At 38.1% G+C, this 18,622-nt stretch overlaps 1 protein-coding gene across 1 annotated transcript; it reads left to right on the top strand.

Annotated features, from left to right (window-relative positions):
- The first annotated feature begins 910 nt into the window (after nucleotides 1-910).
- Nucleotides 911-16,055, top strand: LOC134060379 (fibronectin-like). Its single transcript, XM_062517066.1, has 16 exons — nucleotides 911-973; nucleotides 3,224-3,456; nucleotides 4,161-4,271; nucleotides 4,373-4,450; nucleotides 4,595-4,907; nucleotides 5,072-5,111; nucleotides 5,344-5,607; nucleotides 5,780-6,040; nucleotides 6,518-6,796; nucleotides 7,636-7,920; nucleotides 9,098-9,382; nucleotides 10,505-10,759; nucleotides 10,851-11,123; nucleotides 14,057-14,191; nucleotides 14,418-14,552; nucleotides 14,753-16,055. The coding sequence occupies exons 2-16, from the start codon at nucleotides 3,242-3,244 to the stop codon at nucleotides 15,025-15,027; spliced, it is 3,204 nt and encodes a 1,067-aa protein (XP_062373050.1). The 5' UTR covers nucleotides 911-973; nucleotides 3,224-3,241; the 3' UTR covers nucleotides 15,028-16,055.
- Nucleotides 16,056-18,622: the final 2,567 nt, after the last annotated feature.

The raw sequence follows: 18,622 nt of genomic DNA, 5'->3' as shown, positions 1-18,622 counted from the left end.
TTTTCAGAACTGTTGACTTTTTTTTCGTTATTTTGATGTCGTACAGCTAAATTTGTTAATAAAACTGGAAAAGATTTTTTTTTAAATGGGTTTTGATTTCAGGCTGTAAGACAAAAAAAGTAACTATTTCAAAAGGGTATGATGACTTTCTATAGGCACTGTATGTGGAAATAGCCTGGCTAACGCCTACCACTTCTCAAATGAGACGTGGTCTGGCAACCAGACGTTCATTTTCTCGTATTTGAAAAAATGCCCAGATCCGTTCATTGGGCGCCACGGATGTCTATCAAATGCGCATAGCTCACCCAACTCGTTCGTATGCAACGCTAAGGGCTGCCATTGACATCAGTGTAAATCCTTGGTCTTCGAATGTAGACGCAAGAAGGCAACGGAAACTTCTCGGATGTTCTGTGATTGGTTCGCCAACATCAGGCGAACATTTGGCCGTTAGTTTCCAGACTGGCTTAGCAGCGGGATTGAAATCATTGTGCAAGGCAGTATGGGAACACCCAGGCTAATGTGGAAATGCAGTTTATAGTAATTTTCATCGAGTATTTACCGTAAATATTAATGCGATCGCTGCTGTCAATCCCGTAGTAAACCAGGGACCAAGGGAACTATTGAGGCTACCCACTAACCACGTGACCGCTCTAATCTAATAATTTAACATGGAAGTCAATTTGTGACTCTTTTCTCGCAAATTTGCGACTTTATAAAGTGGCAAATTTGTTTTTTGCTCAAAAGTATTATTATTTTAGAACTGTTTTAATTATTCTGTCATTGAGAAAATAAGACCAATTTAAATCAATTGGTTGGGTTGGTATTTCTTGAGCTTTGCTGAATCCAGATTAACCTGTTTGTCTGGATTCAACCTGGCTATTATTTTGTTTCCACATTTCATTTTGTTTCCCCATTCTACATGTTCGCTGGAAAAGACATATGCATGTTGTAGTCTACTCCAAGGAAAGTGTAGGTAAGATTGCCACCATGAGTATTTATTATTTAACTGACAAATTCATCAAAATGACTTAAGACTGTGTACGGTGTAAGCAGCATAATATGACCATAACAACCAGTGAATGGAAGTGTTGGATGTGTTGCTCATTAGGTCTGCCTGTCTAACTCTTATCCAAGCCCTCATTCCAAAGTATAGGTCTGAAACATCAACATGTGATACATCTGTGCTATGATTACTTTTCTGGTATGAAATCAAATACATTCATTTTAATTGGGTGCAGATGTTGTACCTGATGATGTTAGTCATTTAAAATAACTGACTATGCAATTACGTAACCTCACGAAAATCAATGTGTATTACCTTATGCTTGAGTATAGTGTGCCCTTTTATTCATTACATTTGCCCAAATGTCCATGTAGTAGACCAGCATTTTGTGAAGTAGAGATCACATAATACAATTTTTACGGATGAAGAAAATGGAGACGATACTGCACATGAAGAACCAGATGTAGGGCAACTAAATTGATAGCAAACATGAGATTTAGGGCAATTGTAAAATATCTATTTATAGTTATTGTTTTATATCTTTGCTTTATGGGTGTTTTCAATATTTGTGGTTTATGCATTGTAATGTGAAAGTAGATGTCCACACAAACAAGGTTTTGGAGCTAGAGACAGGAAGCTAGGGGTGGGAATCAAGTAGAACAGGTTTCAACTGTTTCCCGAATCGTACACCTCCATAATTATCATTTCCACCTATCAATGGCAATGTGTTGTCCAGGCCACTGACCCAATTGAAACAACACAATGCAGTTCTATCTACCTTTTTTCAAAGCAACTGTGAAAGCAACCAGTAGGATAGGCAACATTATTGAGAGTGTGCTTTTTTGAAGCAGTGATAAAGGTGTTTAATTGCCTCTGAATCACGCTTGTGCAAAATTCAGAACTGAATTTGGAATGACTCTTAAATTCTAATTAAATTCTTGAATTTGAATAGAGATCAACAACAGGATCTATAATAACAATTCAAATTTGAATAAAGTAGAATTTAAATTTAATTAAATGTTAAGAAACTCATGTTCATAATTTAAGAGTGTTTAGCAAAGAAGCTTCGTAATAAATGTCAGACGCATTTATAACAGGCTACTTATAGCAGTACCAAATACATTGGCACAGTAACCTTCCAACACAGTACACTGAAAAAAATAATAGAGTGATTTACTTAATTTTGTCATGTATCGGTTGCACATTAATAAAATGTGTAGGTTTATGTCTAAATTGATTTAAGCTGTGATAACCCAATCAAGTACTGCAATTCATGAAATTGAATGGTATCAATGCAATTCAATGCCATTATGTTACAGGTGGCACATAATATAGGCATTCAGATGCCCTTAGTACTGCTTAGTAAGCATTATGTAGGCTACGTAATATCAATGTTAAAGGAACATAACTTTGATATGATTTAAGACTTGAAAATTAGGTCTTAAAATGAAATATGCTGTGCCACAGAATTGAGACACATTCTTTGAATTTGAAATTATGCAACCACTGATGCTTTATGCATGTTCAATGCAACCACTTCTGCTTTGTGCATGCTCAATACCTAAAGCAATCATGGTAGGAACAAAGCATTGTTCATCTCAAAGCATGACATAACATACAGTAAGATACAACTCAACTCCAAATTTGACTCTCTAAGCATTATCCTCTTCAAGAAAAAACATGTGAAAACTTTTCTCAGTGATTTTGGAAAGGCTCATGAAATGGCTCATGAAATGGGGATTCCAATGCATTGCATGTGTTCATGTGTCACATGGTTGTGTGACTGTGGAATTGCTTTGAATTGACTTGAATTTAATTCCACTTCCTATCATTCCAATTCCATTTCCAATTCAACTTCCACTGGGGCGGAGCCAATTCAATTCAAATTCCACCTTGTGAATTGAATGGACGCCAATTCTAAAATTTGGAATTTTGCACAAGCCTGCTCTAAATGCAGACAATGCTAGGCATACATGTTTATTTTTTAAAAGAAGACTTGTTACTTATGATGAATCAGTTTTGTCACTATTTCCCAAGCTATAGTTCTTTATCTTTTGAAAACATGTTATTAAATGTTATATGACTGCCGCACAGCAAAGCGGGAATCTGCAGGACTGAGCAGCGGTCATATTTTGTACCGCTTTTCTAGTTTATGTATTTAATAGATTTTAGGAGTCACACTCAGGTGAAAGAACTGTCTCCATGCTCATCGGTTCTTAGACTTAAACATTCAACAACATGGACGATACAAGAGAGCGCAGGGATACTGCCAAAGAGAGTGTCACTGACGAGATCGATGAGAAAAAATCAGCCCATGATGAGAGTCATGAGAAAGACATTGAGTTAAGAAGGCCTGCACATGTGCACACCCGTGAGGAGGGTGAAAGGCAAGATGTAGGCCCATGTCAAATTCAACCCAAGGAAGCCATACCATTTCCTCCTGTAATAAAGAGGTGAGAACTGTCAATGTAATACCACATACACTCTGATGTGTCTTTTGTGTTAAACCAGTAGACATATTAAGGGTGTAACAAATCATAGTTTGTCACATACTGTACCTTGGTTTTGTTGTCAGGATTCGCTTCATGTTTCAGTACATTAAGATAATAACTTTTTTTCATTAGGAACTTTTGTAAACACCAATAGTTTATTTTTATAGAATTTTAATTCATTCATTCATTTATTTGAATAGAAATGTAAATGAAACATGGTTAAAACATATGACTGTGCACCAGTGCACAAAGCAAGGTCCATAAAGACAGAGTTTGGTGTGGATGAACTTGATTGGCCTGCACAGAATCTGTGTCTATTTGTTAAATTCCGTTACCTATGATAATGGTTGCTACTGTAACGTCTATAGAACACCAAACATATCGGAGTACCTAATGTAGAGGTACTTCACTTTACCCACCTAACACAGTTCCATTATAGCAGTTTTTGTTGGTGGTCTTGTGAAAAAAGGCAGACCTCACTATGACAGCCCGCCACAGGCAGGCTCTCAGTGATGTAGAGAGAGGACTCGTATTTACAGTACACACCTTCACCATTCCTAAACTGTTAGGTATGAATATATGAGCGTTACCTGATATTTACTGAAAGTGTTGAGGAGATGTTATATCTATTTCTATCAAAATAACATATTTTTACTGCCTTCCAGCATTCCAGATAATAAATCCCATAAGCCTGTGCCCAGTGTGTTGTCCATGAAGAGTGACCAGTCAAAGCACCATCCAGAAAACTTCAAAGGAGATATCGATGAAGATATTCAGTAGTTATAGCCTATTCACAATCACAAATTAACTACTCACACTATTTTAAGGCAGCTTGAAAAGAACACATTCTGTTAACTCAACACCTGTGTGTTTACAGAATACAGCTTGCTCAGCCAGATTCATCAAGCATTGTATCTGAAATTGCATCGCACAGTGAACAGTGGATATCATCTGGGTATTTGCATTATGATGCCTTTATGACTTTCATTTTATAGTTGCTTCTTCCTTAAGATGAACCTGTGTCGCTATACTTTATCAAAACTGATTTTGCTCATGGTCATTGATACAAATGTTATGCATTTGTTACTTATCTCTCTAGAGAATACTACCCCAAAGCTACTGAATGTGTCCAATGTGATGTCTGTCAAAAGAAAGCTGTGAAGTCGTGTCTGACCTGCATTGCCTCCTTTTGTGAGAGCCATGTGAGGCAGCACTACACGGCCCCTGCACTCAAGAGACACAAACTGACGGAGGCCACTGAGGCCCTGGAGCAGAGGCTCTGTCAACGGCACGACAAAGATCTCGATCTTTTTTGTCAGACCGACAGCGTACCCGTCTGTGCCCTGTGTTCAGTGGAGGAACACAAAGGACATGACATGATTCCCAATCCAATAGACGAAGACATTACTCAGGTTCATACAAATCACACTTCTTATTAATGTGTTGCTCATGACTGTTACTGTGCTCTGTGAGGTCCCAAGACATTTATGAACATCTGATTAATGATTGCTGACATTGTTTTAACAAAATAATGTATGTGTATATCTATTTTAAAACATACAGTATGTGATTGCAGGTCCTCCAATTGAAAGAACAGGAATGGTGTATCAGAGAGGGTAAATTAAGACTTCTCCAGAGTACATATGAAGCAAAAACAATGATTAAAAATGTGTACATTTTTGCAGACAATTAACAATAACTAATTGAAAATGGATTTATTTTAGAAGTTGTCAGAATGGTCAGTGTGGCAATTTGTTGTGATTGTGATTTGATTTTTGGTTATTATGTTGGTTGATTGTTGACAACAGAAATCTGTCAATGTTTCATATTTCTATTGAAATACCCTAGATATCCTTCCACCTGGGCCAATCAACTTTACTTCAGTGAATCCTGATTCCATCTCTCTGAGCTGGGAACCTCCTGAAGGACTGACTGGTTCTCAGGGATTCCGAGTCTCTGTTAAGTGTAGCCGATATCAGCGCTACCTTGAAGTTCAAGATGTAAAAATGATTTTTCATGGTCTCATTCCCCAAGAGGAATATAACTTTATGTTTGCAACAATCTGTGGAGGACGCAACCAGAGCATATGGGTGTCAGAATCGATACGCCCAGGTACATTGATAACACAATTTTACCTAACTCTCAAAATAGTCCACTGACTATAGAGGTAGACATTACACCCGGAAAGCATTAATGCATCTAAAGTGGTGTCATGTGCATCTATATCAGTGTCAAATCAGATTTTTGAAGAAATTAATGTTCAGTATCTAACTGTTTTATGTAGAAGTCCCTGTTCCAAAGATGCTAAATGTGACCACAGATAAAACATCCATTGAGGTGACATGGAGTCAACCAGATGGACTCTTTCAAGTTTCATATCTAGTGACCCTCAAAAAGAGAGACGAGTGCCTACAGACAATTTCCACAGAAGATCTTAAGTGCTTATTCTCTGAGCTTCAGCAAGGGACTGAGTACACCATTGAAGCTGTAACTGTGCTTATGAATGGATATCAGAGTAAGCCTGCACTTAAAAGCTGCCACACAGGTATGAATGCACAGTATATTATAAATATGTTGTAAAATTCACAATAGCACATCAGGCGTGTGATCTGAGGTGGATTCAGATTGTTTGAAAAGAGGTTTTCAAATGATTATGTAAACATTCCATTTCAATGAAAACCCTTCGTCCAGCCTGTACTGTATGTTTGCAGACAACTACCTGCTCCTCTTTATTTGTGACAAACTCAAAGCAAACACAAAATGTTTGTGTAACTTGAATGGATTTGGACGCACATTTAGTGATTGTATTAATTTAATTCAGAATGACCTTTAGCAAACATATACCTGACAAACATCCAGAGGTGTAAAAGTCCGGCTTCAGAAAGTAAAAGTCCTACCATTGTTTCTGCCTGTGCATTTAACACAAGTGATTTCACTAGTTATGTGGCAGGATTTTTACTTTCTGAAGGTGGACTTTTACAACTCTGCAAACATCTGAGTTGTGTGTATGACTTTCTTCCAGTGATTCCTGTCCCAGAGAACCTGAAGGTAGACTCAATCACAGTAACTACAGCAAATCTAAGTTGGAGCCTGCCAGAGGGAATGGGTCAGATTCTTCACAATTATCAGATCTCCTATCGCAATGTCAGAGGGAATGACTCGGAGCTGGAGACGATTTATACCGATTCTTGCAGTGTAATCCTCACAGGCTTAAAGCCATGTACAGAGTACAACATATGGTTATACACAAACATCCAAAATATTGAGAGGAGTCAAGAGGCCTTCATTTGTATTCTTACAGGTAAGAGACCAATATATTAAAACAGTATAATATTAGCTATATTAGAACATACAGGGACATACAGTATATACACTGTATATAAAATAAGCAATAAATCAATATATAAAAGATGTGATGTATTATTAAAGCAATATATAATAAATGCAATATATAATATATGAGTTATTTGTGAATGTCAAATTCACCTTGCAGTTAGTTAACAATATGTTTTAAAAGTTACTGCATATTGTGAAGGAAAACTACCCGGGGCTCAAGAGGAGATGATCATTTTCGCTCTTTATTTTGCAATTATGTAATGTTGTTGTGTTTCGGTAATCAGCCCATCTGAGCAGGTAGCCTAATCAACTGTGGTGCATTCAAATTCCGAACAGAAGCACAATTTTTTGTCCGAACAGATACATTTGAACAATAGCATGTTTGAAGAGAACTACCTCCTCAAACTGTTTGCAAGTCTGTGCAAACATTCACTGAAAACTCAAGACAAACAGGAAGTTTAACAAACAGGAAACCTCTGGTTTCAGGTCCCAATGCATTTACACTTCTGTGTTACCTCTAGTATATGACACTAAAGGTGCTTCTCAACATGCCTCCTCAATCCTCGATCCTCGAGGGGTGTTCCCACTGATCTTTAACTAACACTGGATAGACTATCCCATTGTTTTCGCCCCATCATTCTTTATGTAGATCAGTGAGGATCGAGGCCCGAGGAATGCGGGAGGACGTATAAAAGCCCAAATGAGAGGCCCCCATGGTCACTACTACAGAATAGGGTAGAACATTATATACTTTTAGAGTAATAATGCTCAAGTATTTTCTGTCCCTCAATATTTCTGATGTAGGTGTGCCACCAGTTACAGATTTGACTGTAGAAACAAGACAAAACCATGCTGACCTTCACTTTACAAATCTGACACTATCAAAGAGTCATCAGTGTCACTACCTGATCTGTTGCCACAGTGATGGGGCTGAAGTGAAGTCATACATTCTCACGCCAGATTCCTACAGAGGTGGGGAGATAAACCTTACTCTTGACCTGAAATGTAATCAACAGTACACCGTAACTGTCACAGTTGTCATCAAAGATGGAAGAGAAAGCGACCCTGCCTCTGCTACTTTTGAAACAGGTGAGATATTTTCACCTGTTAATCAAGCTTACTATAATAGGGCTTACTATAATATTTCCATATGTAGCAGTGGCGAGAAACGTAGTATAATTTAGGGATGACAGCGTGATTTAGGAAATAGTTTAAGCCAATGTCAACCCTTTAAGCTCAATTTAGGCAACATAGGTTCAACATGTGGTAAGCTAGAGACATGGGTTCCACAAATGTACATTTTATTGATCGGAGTGTCTATTTGCGCCCCTGGCCACACAGCTGAGCTATTTACACCCTGTGACGTAACAACAAAAACATTTTGCTCGCGTGCACAAAAAAACGGAGTGATTATTTGCACCCGGGAGTAAATAGTGGAATGGAGGCATTTTCTTATGCACTCAAACCTGAAATGCGTGCTATCCAACATGGCAGGACCATCTTGGCAGGAGATGGCCCATATGACTAGATGTCGCCTTGACTATAGTCTATAGGCTACTGCTGTTCATAGGAAGGAATGCGTCAATAGAGACGCCATCTTGCTGCGATGATCTACTCCACTTACATGTAAATGCATTGGCATCAATATCGTATTATCTCATTACATCCAGAGGCTATTGAGCCCTCACAACTGAGCAAAAGCACTATAGTTCTTGTAAATCTGTGTGGTAACTAAATATCAATAGGATCAAAAAGGTTAATAATTATCCTAGGCTACTCCTAGGCTAAGTTGGACATTTTACAATTCCTACTGTCATGAACAAGCAACATGCAGCAACAAAAAAATAGCTCTCATTTTGCTGAAATTGGGTAGTATCCCTTCCATATTAATACTAGATATTAATACTAGAAAAACACCCCAAGAGAGCAGATGTCCACCAAGCGCCTCCTGGATCCAGACGCTCCCAAATGTAATTGTTTTGTTCTTAGTCATTTCTAGACCATTCCTGAAAATTGAATCGAAATCCATCCATAGCTTTTTGTGTTATCTTGCTAATAGTCAAACAGACAAACAAACAAACAGACAAACAAACCCTGATAAAAACATAACCTCCTTGGCGGAGGTAATGGCCCTCGAAAGCCTTTCATTAGTGCTAACTATGCACTTGTTGCATTTATTGAGGTGTTTCTGTAGCCTAGGTCTGTAGTTTTCTGTCATTTCTGTCTTATTGTTGCCCTTAATTAACTTTATTTTCCCAACTCACAGGTTTCCCTTCACCTGGACCCATAGAGTTCACCTCAGTGAAGCCATACTCTGTGTCTCTTGTCTGGGGATTTCCTGAAGAATTAACTGGCCCTCTACAATTCAGAGTGTCTTGGTTCCGCACTCACCTATATTCAGAGAGACCCTTTCCCACATTTTACATGACAGTTCAATCTTTAGAAGCTTCAATTGATGGGCTTCTTCCTAACACAGAGTATAGCTTTTCCGTAACCTTCCTCAATGAAACAGGAATTAAAATAGCAAAAGTCTCTGCTGATATAAAAACAGGTAAAGGACCCAAAAGTCCTATTTCTTTTCCCAAACACTATAAAAATGTTAAAAATGCTTAAAAACACAGTATGCGCCGATTGAAGTCGCACTGATTCTTGTTTAGGGAATGACAGATGTCACTATCATTGGTTTAAAGCAGTGGTTCTTAACTGGTCTGGCTTTGGGACCCACAATTTCCTATGTTCATAAAGTCGCGACCCATATATATTTAGCATCAAGCCAATGGATATGGTGAGCTACATGGTAACATACAAAGTGCCTGTAGACCAACTTGTCTGGAACACGCAGATGTTTGGCATTACATTTGCGTTTACCACTAAAATCATGTCTAACATGACCGGTTACATAAACATTGTTTATGTCCATGGCAATGACTGACAATGGCTACGAATAAACCCTGTTAAAATAAAGGTGTGATATTAGATCTGATAAGATAGTATTTTGAAACTCAGCGACCCCAGAATGGTTCTGCGACCCTTTTCTGGGTCCCGACCCACCAGTTAAGAAACACTGGTTTAAAGGATGTTACCCCCAAAACACACCTTTGACTGATTACTGTAAGAAACATGGAACACCTTGTTGCGCCATTCGCTTGATAACGAAAACACTCCCAATGTGGACTGAACAGCCTACTTAATTTAAATACATTTTTCATAGTGACCATGCATAATAGAGCCCATGGTGTAAGGCTAACTGATGTCATATATTATATTGTCGGGTGGATATTTCCACCAGTGAGATCAATTATTTTCCTCCTGAAAGCCCTGATTGGCCAAAACGTCAGTTACCTGCAGGGTTAGGTAGTACTCAGTAATCAGTCAGATTAAATAAACAAGTACCTATAATCAGACCAGATTACTTAAAAAATGTGTAATCAGATTATAGTTACATTGTTGAAGATTGACTGACATGAACCAAGGAGTAAACATTACTGTACCATCTACAGCCGCAAGAGGGCACTCTACGCTTATGACAACTATATGCTGCTCCTAAATGTGACTTACTGTATACTCAATACAGTCCAGTGGGACTTCTATATGTTTTTTTTCCTCTTCATGATGCATTTTTTGACTAATGCGACTATGATGATTATGCAATATGTTGTATCTACTTGCTAAGGCATTCCAGCTCCAGTTGACTTCAAAATAAATGTAGAGGACCGTTCATGCACATGGAAACAGCCACCAGGAGTGTCTGGAGAGACATATCAGTTGAGCATCTTCAGAGATGCAAAGTACTTTAAGAGCATTTCCACAACATTTTTCACATGCCCTCTCTCTGACCTGAATTTTGACACCGAGTACACCATCCTAATTTCAACGTCTTTGGGCTTTGACAGCCAGAGCAAACCGTTGTCTGAAACTGTGTACATAGGTAAGGTGACCAAGTTTTAAGAGGCTTCAATATTTAAAGAAAGATTTCAATTTCTGAATCTGCAAGTGATATGAAATGTTCACGTTTACAGAGACTCCAATCCCACAAGACTTTGATGTGATCTCAGTGTCTGCAACATCTGCTGAACTTCACTGGGGCCTGCATCCTATCATGGAACAAATTCCACACAGTTTCCTGATCTCTTATCACAGTGAAGGGGCTGAGCCACAGACCATCTTTACAGATTCATGCAGCGCAGTCATCGCAGGCCTTGAACCAGACACAGAGTACATTGTCTGTGTGTCCACCATAATCCAACATGGTGGCGGAAAGAGTAAGCCGGCTACAACCATTATGCAGACAGGTAAAACAAATATGCCATCACATATCTTCTCAACTGACTTATTTGTACAACTGTTCACCTTGATTTATATAGCATACACCTTCCTCTGTACTGGCTCCTGTTTCCCAGTGGTCCCCTTTCCAGCCTCACCCCAGACCGTGGCCTGCTTGATGTAATTTCACAGCTGGGGCCTCATTTATAAAACTTTCTTACGCACAGATTTGATCTAAGACCGTGCGTACGCTCAAATCCATGCCAACGCTCAGATTTATAAAGACCGTCTTTGACGTGGAAAAGTGCTTATCTCCACGTCAGGTTCCAACCTGACGTACGACCATTTCCTTGTGGTAGTGCCAGGGTACTGCAAGTAATCTGAGGTCCAAATGCGATGAATTCTCAAAATTCCAAGAAGACTAACGATCTCATGTAGTTCTCTACCATATGCATGATCAATATCAGCAGAAGTTGTAAGTAGTAAGTATAGAAGTTAACGTTTTAACTAATTCTTAAAGGTTGGAAAAGGAAAGTGAAAAAATCCTATAATATTGTAGTGGAGGCTAAAAGTGGAGGCTAAAAGTAAGTAAACGCAGTTTATTCACCCCAGGCATTTCAAAAATAGAGTTTATCAACCTCTCCAAAGACGTATTCACCTATTTCAACTTTTAACATTGAAAAAGCACACTGTATTATCTGCATTCACAATATGAACACTCATCAACACGAACCATTTAATCCACCAATCTTGAATTTCCCCTTGGGGATCAATAAAGTATCTATCTATCTATCTATCTATCTATCTATTTTATAAACACTTGATAATATCCTCTACCATAATCAAACATATTCTGAATGCGTTATGAAACGGCGCATTACCGTGATCACAGAATTCATGGGTTACCCACTTCTTATTTTACTACTACACCCGTGCCATGCCTAGGCTATATTTTATCTATTACATAGCATTCAAAAAAGCAGGCAGGCCATAGAGTCATCTATATATTTAATGTTCCCATCGATATTGACCATAAAGTGTCCATTTACGCTTGTTTAGAAGAGGGAAATATGACTTGCGTTCATGATATTCCAAGCTCCACAACAGAAAGATAATATTATAATGTAGGCTATATATGGACAGGTATTTTTCAGCATCTTTACATCGCAAATAGACATAATCTATAGATAGATAGATAGATAGATATTTTATTGATCCCCAAGGGGAAATTCAAGAATTTGGTGTTAACATTCCATTCTCACGGTAATTGCATTGTTGCCTTTATCAAACGCACGCACAGGCGCATTACCGTGATCACAGAATTCATGGGTTACCCACTTTATATAAAAATATATAAAGGTAAATAGACATAATCTATCCTCTGAAAAGCAGAGTTTTGCATCTTCATAATTGCGGCCGAGTTGCAATGAGTTATAGCACGCGTCTGATTGCATAGCCTGTGTCTGATGGCAGTGCCCAAGACCAGATGGCAATACGTGGATAATAACAATTAGGATAATGCAGGCTAAAATATAAAAATATATAAAGGTAGGCCTAAGGTCACTGGACGTTCTTGAAAGTAAACAGTCGCTGACATCGATATTGCTTGAATCCCGACGCGCAGAATGAATGAAGAATGACCGGTGAACTACTTATACTATTCGCTATACAGTAAAAACATAGCCTATCCATAAACGTTCGGTCTACATGACATACAGTATCTCGCTTATAATGTAGTCCGCCGTAGGCTACATGGGCAGTATCTAACCCTGGGTCATATTGGAAACGCCATACTGTACCATAACGTATAGGCCTAAATTAGTATGATGTACTGTAGGTATTTCCGTCATAAGGTAGCCTACTATGTTCTATTACCAAAGTAAACCTACTACATTTGCCACACATTGCCTACTACATTACTGCAAGCAGAAGGAATAAAAGCAAGCAGAGGACAATGGACATGGATGCATATTTCTTTCCAGAAAGCGCTGCTGGGAAAATTATAATTAATTATTCGAACTAACAGCGCATAAACATAGGTTAACATCAGATGGCATAGGCTAGGCCTTGACCGTTTTCAATATATGTATTTTAGGTACAACTCAGCCATTGATTGCATTAAAGCCTATGCTAATGATATTGATGAGGGGGCGTGTACAAGGCGGAGACCTAAAATCACCCGGCTGCGCACAAATTCACGTTCATTTGCGATTTATAATGGCCACATCTGCAAGAGTGGCGTACGCACGTTTTTTTGTGCGTACGTTCGTTTCTCTGAATCACACGTACGATCATATCAGAAATGATCTAAGATCAAATGAATGATGGTTTCTACGCGATACTTTTATAAATGAGGCCCCTGGTCTATCTTAAAGTAGGCCTAATAGGGATAAGCATTACCAGGTAGTTATCTAGAGTTAGGTAGGCTAACAAAATCAGCGTTAGCCAGTTGTGCTACCGTTTTTTACCATAGTTTCTTATGTCTCTTTTCATTTACATGTAACTACAGATCCGCTACCCGATCTGGTAAACTTACATAGTGCGGTTATAGCCGATAGAGGGCCATGAAGCGACTGCGAGAAGTGCCGTTCACCCTGTTACGAGTTGATGAACGACTGAAATGATTTTTGAAATATTATTTCAAGGTGTCGCTTTAACTAAACTAGTCGGTTATGAAATAAACCTATTGGAAGATATTGGAAGGCAACATATAGAGAAGACATTGTGAAAGCAAACAACTGCCTGTCCCAGATCATTTTTCTTTTTTATGGGATTAGCATGATCGAAGGAGACAGGAGGGTAGGTGTGGGGCTAACTGTGATATACCACAATCTGATGTTTGACTGCACTATTATAAGGGATGCAATTTGTCTATAGTCTGTATATACTGTACACATGTTACTGCATTTTGGTTGTGTGGTTTGCCAAGCTATCTGCTGTATCCATTATGTTCCTTTGCCAGGTCTTCCTGCTCCTGGACCAATTCAGTTTTCCTCCGTGTCATTACATTCCGTGTCTCTGTGTTGGGAAGCTCCCAAAGGGATGGCAGAGTCACAGAGATTCAGAGTCTCCTACACAGAAAAAACAAGTGCAAAAGGTGGATATCAGTCTATAATGAACTTCTTTTAAAAAAAAATGTAAACACTTTGAAGAGTAACAAGAGAAGAGCAGCTTCGATAAATTAATTGGAAAGTCTTTATGTTTCCCATTTCTAATGTCGGTTTTACATTATGGATCTTTTTTTTACATAGTATCTGATGTGATATGTTTTTCCTGCAAAAATTGACATTTCTTTTAAATGCCATTTGTGATTTTTTTTTCAGGATATCATTGTGTGGTGCCAGGTCAGAGCATTTGTGTTGAAAACCTCGCGTCAAGAACGGAGTATGAATTCAGTGTGGCCACCATTAGTGACAGCGGGAGACAAAGTGTCAGCGTGTTAGCCACTACATACACAGGTGCAGCTACAGCCATTTGAACTAATTTCATCTTGTTGCAATCGTGACTGCTTTTTTTAATGTAAATGAGACATAAGTACTTCAAAATTTCCAACAAGTGGAGTATGTGAGTAGGTTTAGTGGGTTAGAATTTTTCAGCGACATAATCACCCTTCTTGCAATGAATCACTGCATTTTCTGTTTTTTTTTTCTGGATCTAGAGATACCAGTTCCAGAGAACGTAGTTGTGGTCCTCAATGGGGAATCTGCTAAGGTGTCTTGGAATCCTACATATGTAGGGTCATACCTGCTGACCCTCTGTAGTGATGGGAAATGTGAAAAGAACATCTCCACAACATTGACTTGGTGCTTGTTTCATGATCTGCAACTTAACACAGATTATACCATCAGCCTTTCCTCTGTTCTGCCCAATGGTAGACAGAGTAAGCTTGTGCAGAAGAAGGTGTCCACGAGGTGTGTGACTTCCAAGCATTAGTGCTTCAGTAATATCTGATGGCCTGGTGGTAGTGTTGCCTGACAATCAACTATCAATCGGCTTGGGTTAGATTCTTAAACCCACCATTCTATATTGCTTTTGGAGTTGCAGGTTTAGATGTCTGCAATTCATGAAACCATATTATGTTACAAATACATGAACCATTTGTTTTTTTGTATTGTTGTGTTAACCATATACTGTATAACATAATATGTATGGTTAGCTAACATTTGGCACACTAAGATTGTAAATGTGAAATCAACAGACCATCTAGCTAAATGGCCCATCTGGTCATAGCAAAATATCATTGTGTGACCTCCACACAGGTGGTCTGGCCCAGGTTTAACCAATTAGCATCTCTTGTCATCTTCCTTCCTTGTTTTCTAAAATATCTGGAAATGTATGTTATGAATGTAACACATTCATGTTTGGACTTGAATTCATGAAGTGGGTAGCAGTCCAACCATGGTTTCATTAAAATCAATGCATAGTCGTAAACAAAGAGCTACTGTACACTGTAGTCTGTACTTTATTTGATATATCACTGATATTGGATGGAAAAACCTTGTGAGTTCAAAAAATGCCAGGAAATAAAAAATGAATGAATTAATTAATTAATTAAAAAACGTAGACGGATATGGAGTTACGAGGTTTCCATCCGACAGCAGCAAGTACAGTAAGTCTCTTTGGACAAAAGTGTCTTCTAAATGAATAAATGTAAAGGAATATGAACACACTTGAATCTCACACCTGTCTGTTCATACCAGCTGACCAATGAGCTGGGGGACATTGTTATTGGGTTGGGGGATATGCATTAAGGATAAAGACGCCTTGAGAGATTAGTCTTTGTCTTACTCTTTTCTCAGGCTGCCTCTCTCTCTCTCCCTCTTTCTCATTCATTTGGGTTTATTTCGATTTCTTTACTTTTGATGCATTCTTATTGTAGTGTATTTGCCTATTTAGGATATCTTGCATTCTGTTGCATTGATATACATTTAAGTGTATGGTTAACCTTTTAATAAATTGTTCACTTATCCACCACATATTCATTCATTTATCCCTCCTCCTGTGCTGCCACTTCTCTGCTACTACTGTAGCTGATAAACAACTTTGCATTAAAAAAAATCCTTTGCCATTAAGATGTATTTTGATAATTTGATAAACTTCTAAAACTATTTTGTTAGAGTTAATGCACCTATTTAAGTTTAATTTCACTGCTAGTTATGTTCCTGGACAGGGAGGGACTTACTTGGAGGGATTGGCAATGTGCTGTTGGCCATCACGTGCCTGTGTCAGTGCCTCATGTCAACTACCTGGCTCAGAGGAGGAGGAATGACATTGGGGAGACCACACTGATTGTAAATTTCAAACAATAATTTATTAAATAAATGTTAACTGCTAAATTGTCAGTTCGTGCCTAAGTCGAATCATGAGTGTGGTGCATGTCAGCAATATAAAGCAGTGTAAAACTAGAGGTGCGGGGACATCTAGGCATTATCATCTCTTTTTCTCCATTCAATAAAGTTGTACATATTTATAAAACATTGGCAAAACACAACTGTAAGAGCTTGGTCCTCAATACGAGTCCTAAACTGCACATATAACTTTCTTTAGAGAGGTATAGCCTCTCTTGATTATTTGGTTGTTTTTTTGGTTCTTGGTTATTCACAGTTGCAAGACTAAGTGACAGTTTACTTCAACTTAACAACGAAATTGATACACGAGTGTAACATAATCCAAAAAATGGAACCACTTCCAAGTGTAGATCTGAAATTGTTGGTTTGTGTCATCCAATAAAATAAATCCAGAACACAGAATGTTTAGATTAAAAACATCAGGACGGTTAAAAACGTTATTTGAATGGTTTCTGTACTGTATCCACCAAGAGGTCAACCAAGATCCACACTGAGGTTACCAACGAACACCACCTCCATTCTTTGCAAAACAGGAAAACCACACTGTGACACACCTACTTTCAGTTTTAGTTTAGTTCAATCGATCCAGGTCTTTATATTGGCAGTGTGTATTATTTTTTGCTTTGTTTGATTAAATGGCCAAATTAAGTTGTCTTTGTCATAGATATTAAACCTTGACCTTGATCATGCACTGTTAGACCAAAATCAATGTGACAAATATGTTCTTAGGACTTCAAAAAAGATATCTGAAGTCACTCCCAAAGTCTGTTATGAGAACAGAGATGTAACAATGGAGATGCACAGTCTGGCACGTAAATTATTCTTATACGGAAACCGCATTGGTTTCGTATGACTGTTTGACCTGTCAAATGCTGTGACTTTCCCACGGTCTGAACTGACTTCATACAGGAAGCAATGTCACATCAGTCAGAGACGACCCAAAAGCATGGTAACAGGACTATGAGCTGCATCAACGCACAATTGGTAACTTGAGATTACTGAACTGGACTACACAAATAAGTTTTTAAAATATTTAACAGGTGCAAACAGACTTTGAGCATCATTGTAAGTAATTTAAAAGCTTTTTCAAGTATTTTTGCTTAATGGTGGTAGACAAGAAATGTGTAGCCCTGCTCACAGTTAAGAGTTCTTAAAGTCAAAAGGTCATCACACTACTTTTTTTTTCTAAACTTAAATAAGGCGGTCAGTTTTTGTCCGGAGGGTATCTGGATCTATTGTCATTAACATTTAAAATGATGAAAAGACACATGCACCAATTATCACAGCTGAGGTGCTTGTAAACATCACAGATGATTGTGTGTGAGACTAAATAATCAAATGGGAACATACTGTAAAACAGAACATTTTATTAGAATATAGTCAATTGTTTATTTTGTGAAAATATGTGGAATGTCTTCCACAAGATATTGGTGACTAGACCATAAGGCAACACATTTCTCAAAATTGGAGATCTGACAGCAGCTTTTCACACTATTTTTAGACTAGACAATGTTCATTGAATGAGCTAAATAAAAAAATCTGTCAAGCAAGTTTTTAATTATAAAGCAAAAAATGGCCCATGTATGTAGGATTTGTCAAATAGGCAACAATAGTGTACGCTGTTTTAGATTACAGTTGTGTTTTACACATAGTAACTAACTCTGATCAACTCTTATCTTATTAAGTTCTGTCTCCTTTGCCACTTCTGCTGTTCAACTCTTGAGTACTCTTGATCATGAAACAGGAAGTTTATAACCGGTGTCTTCAGTTGCAGATCTCTTATTCTAAATCAAAGAAATTGTTTCTTTCATTTACAACAAATGTGTCAAATGTGTCCATATGAATGTCTTAATGGTACAGAGCTTCTGAGCTGTCATTCATTTACATGCACAGTTAAGTTGAGCGACAGTTGTATCTCGGCTTGGAGATTTCACTGCACCACTGTGCTTATCCCATTAATATGACTGAAGGAAAATCTTTTTTTTTTTTTTTTTTTTATCAAAGTCCGAATGTCTTACTCCATTACGCTAGATGGCGATATGCCCCCCTTGTTCACAAACACACAAACACACCAAATACGTGTCATAATGCATGTTAATTAATAATAAGACAGCGCTTTTGAGCTCTCATTGGTACTAAGTGATCATGGTAACAGAGATTATCTATTGGTCAGTTTGCTC

This window comes from Sardina pilchardus, chromosome 16, assembly GCF_963854185.1.
Source record: "Sardina pilchardus chromosome 16, fSarPil1.1, whole genome shotgun sequence".
Taxonomy (NCBI): Eukaryota; Metazoa; Chordata; class Actinopteri; order Clupeiformes; family Clupeidae; genus Sardina; species Sardina pilchardus.
This window is presented reverse-complemented; position numbering and strand designations above follow the sequence as displayed.

What these genes read in the sequence shown, in the direction of transcription:
- LOC134060379 (XM_062517066.1), top strand. Translation starts at nt 3,242, where the DNA reads ATGGACGATACAAGAGAGCGCAGGGATACTGCCAAAGAGAGTGTCACT. An exon ending in GATATCGATGAAGATATTCA is followed by an intron (nt 4,272 to 4,372) that starts GTAGTTATAGCC and finishes GTGTGTTTACAG; the next exon opens with AATACAGCTTGCTCAGCCAG. An exon ending in CTCTGCTGATATAAAAACAG is followed by an intron (nt 9,383 to 10,504) that starts GTAAAGGACCCA and finishes CTACTTGCTAAG; the next exon opens with GCATTCCAGCTCCAGTTGAC.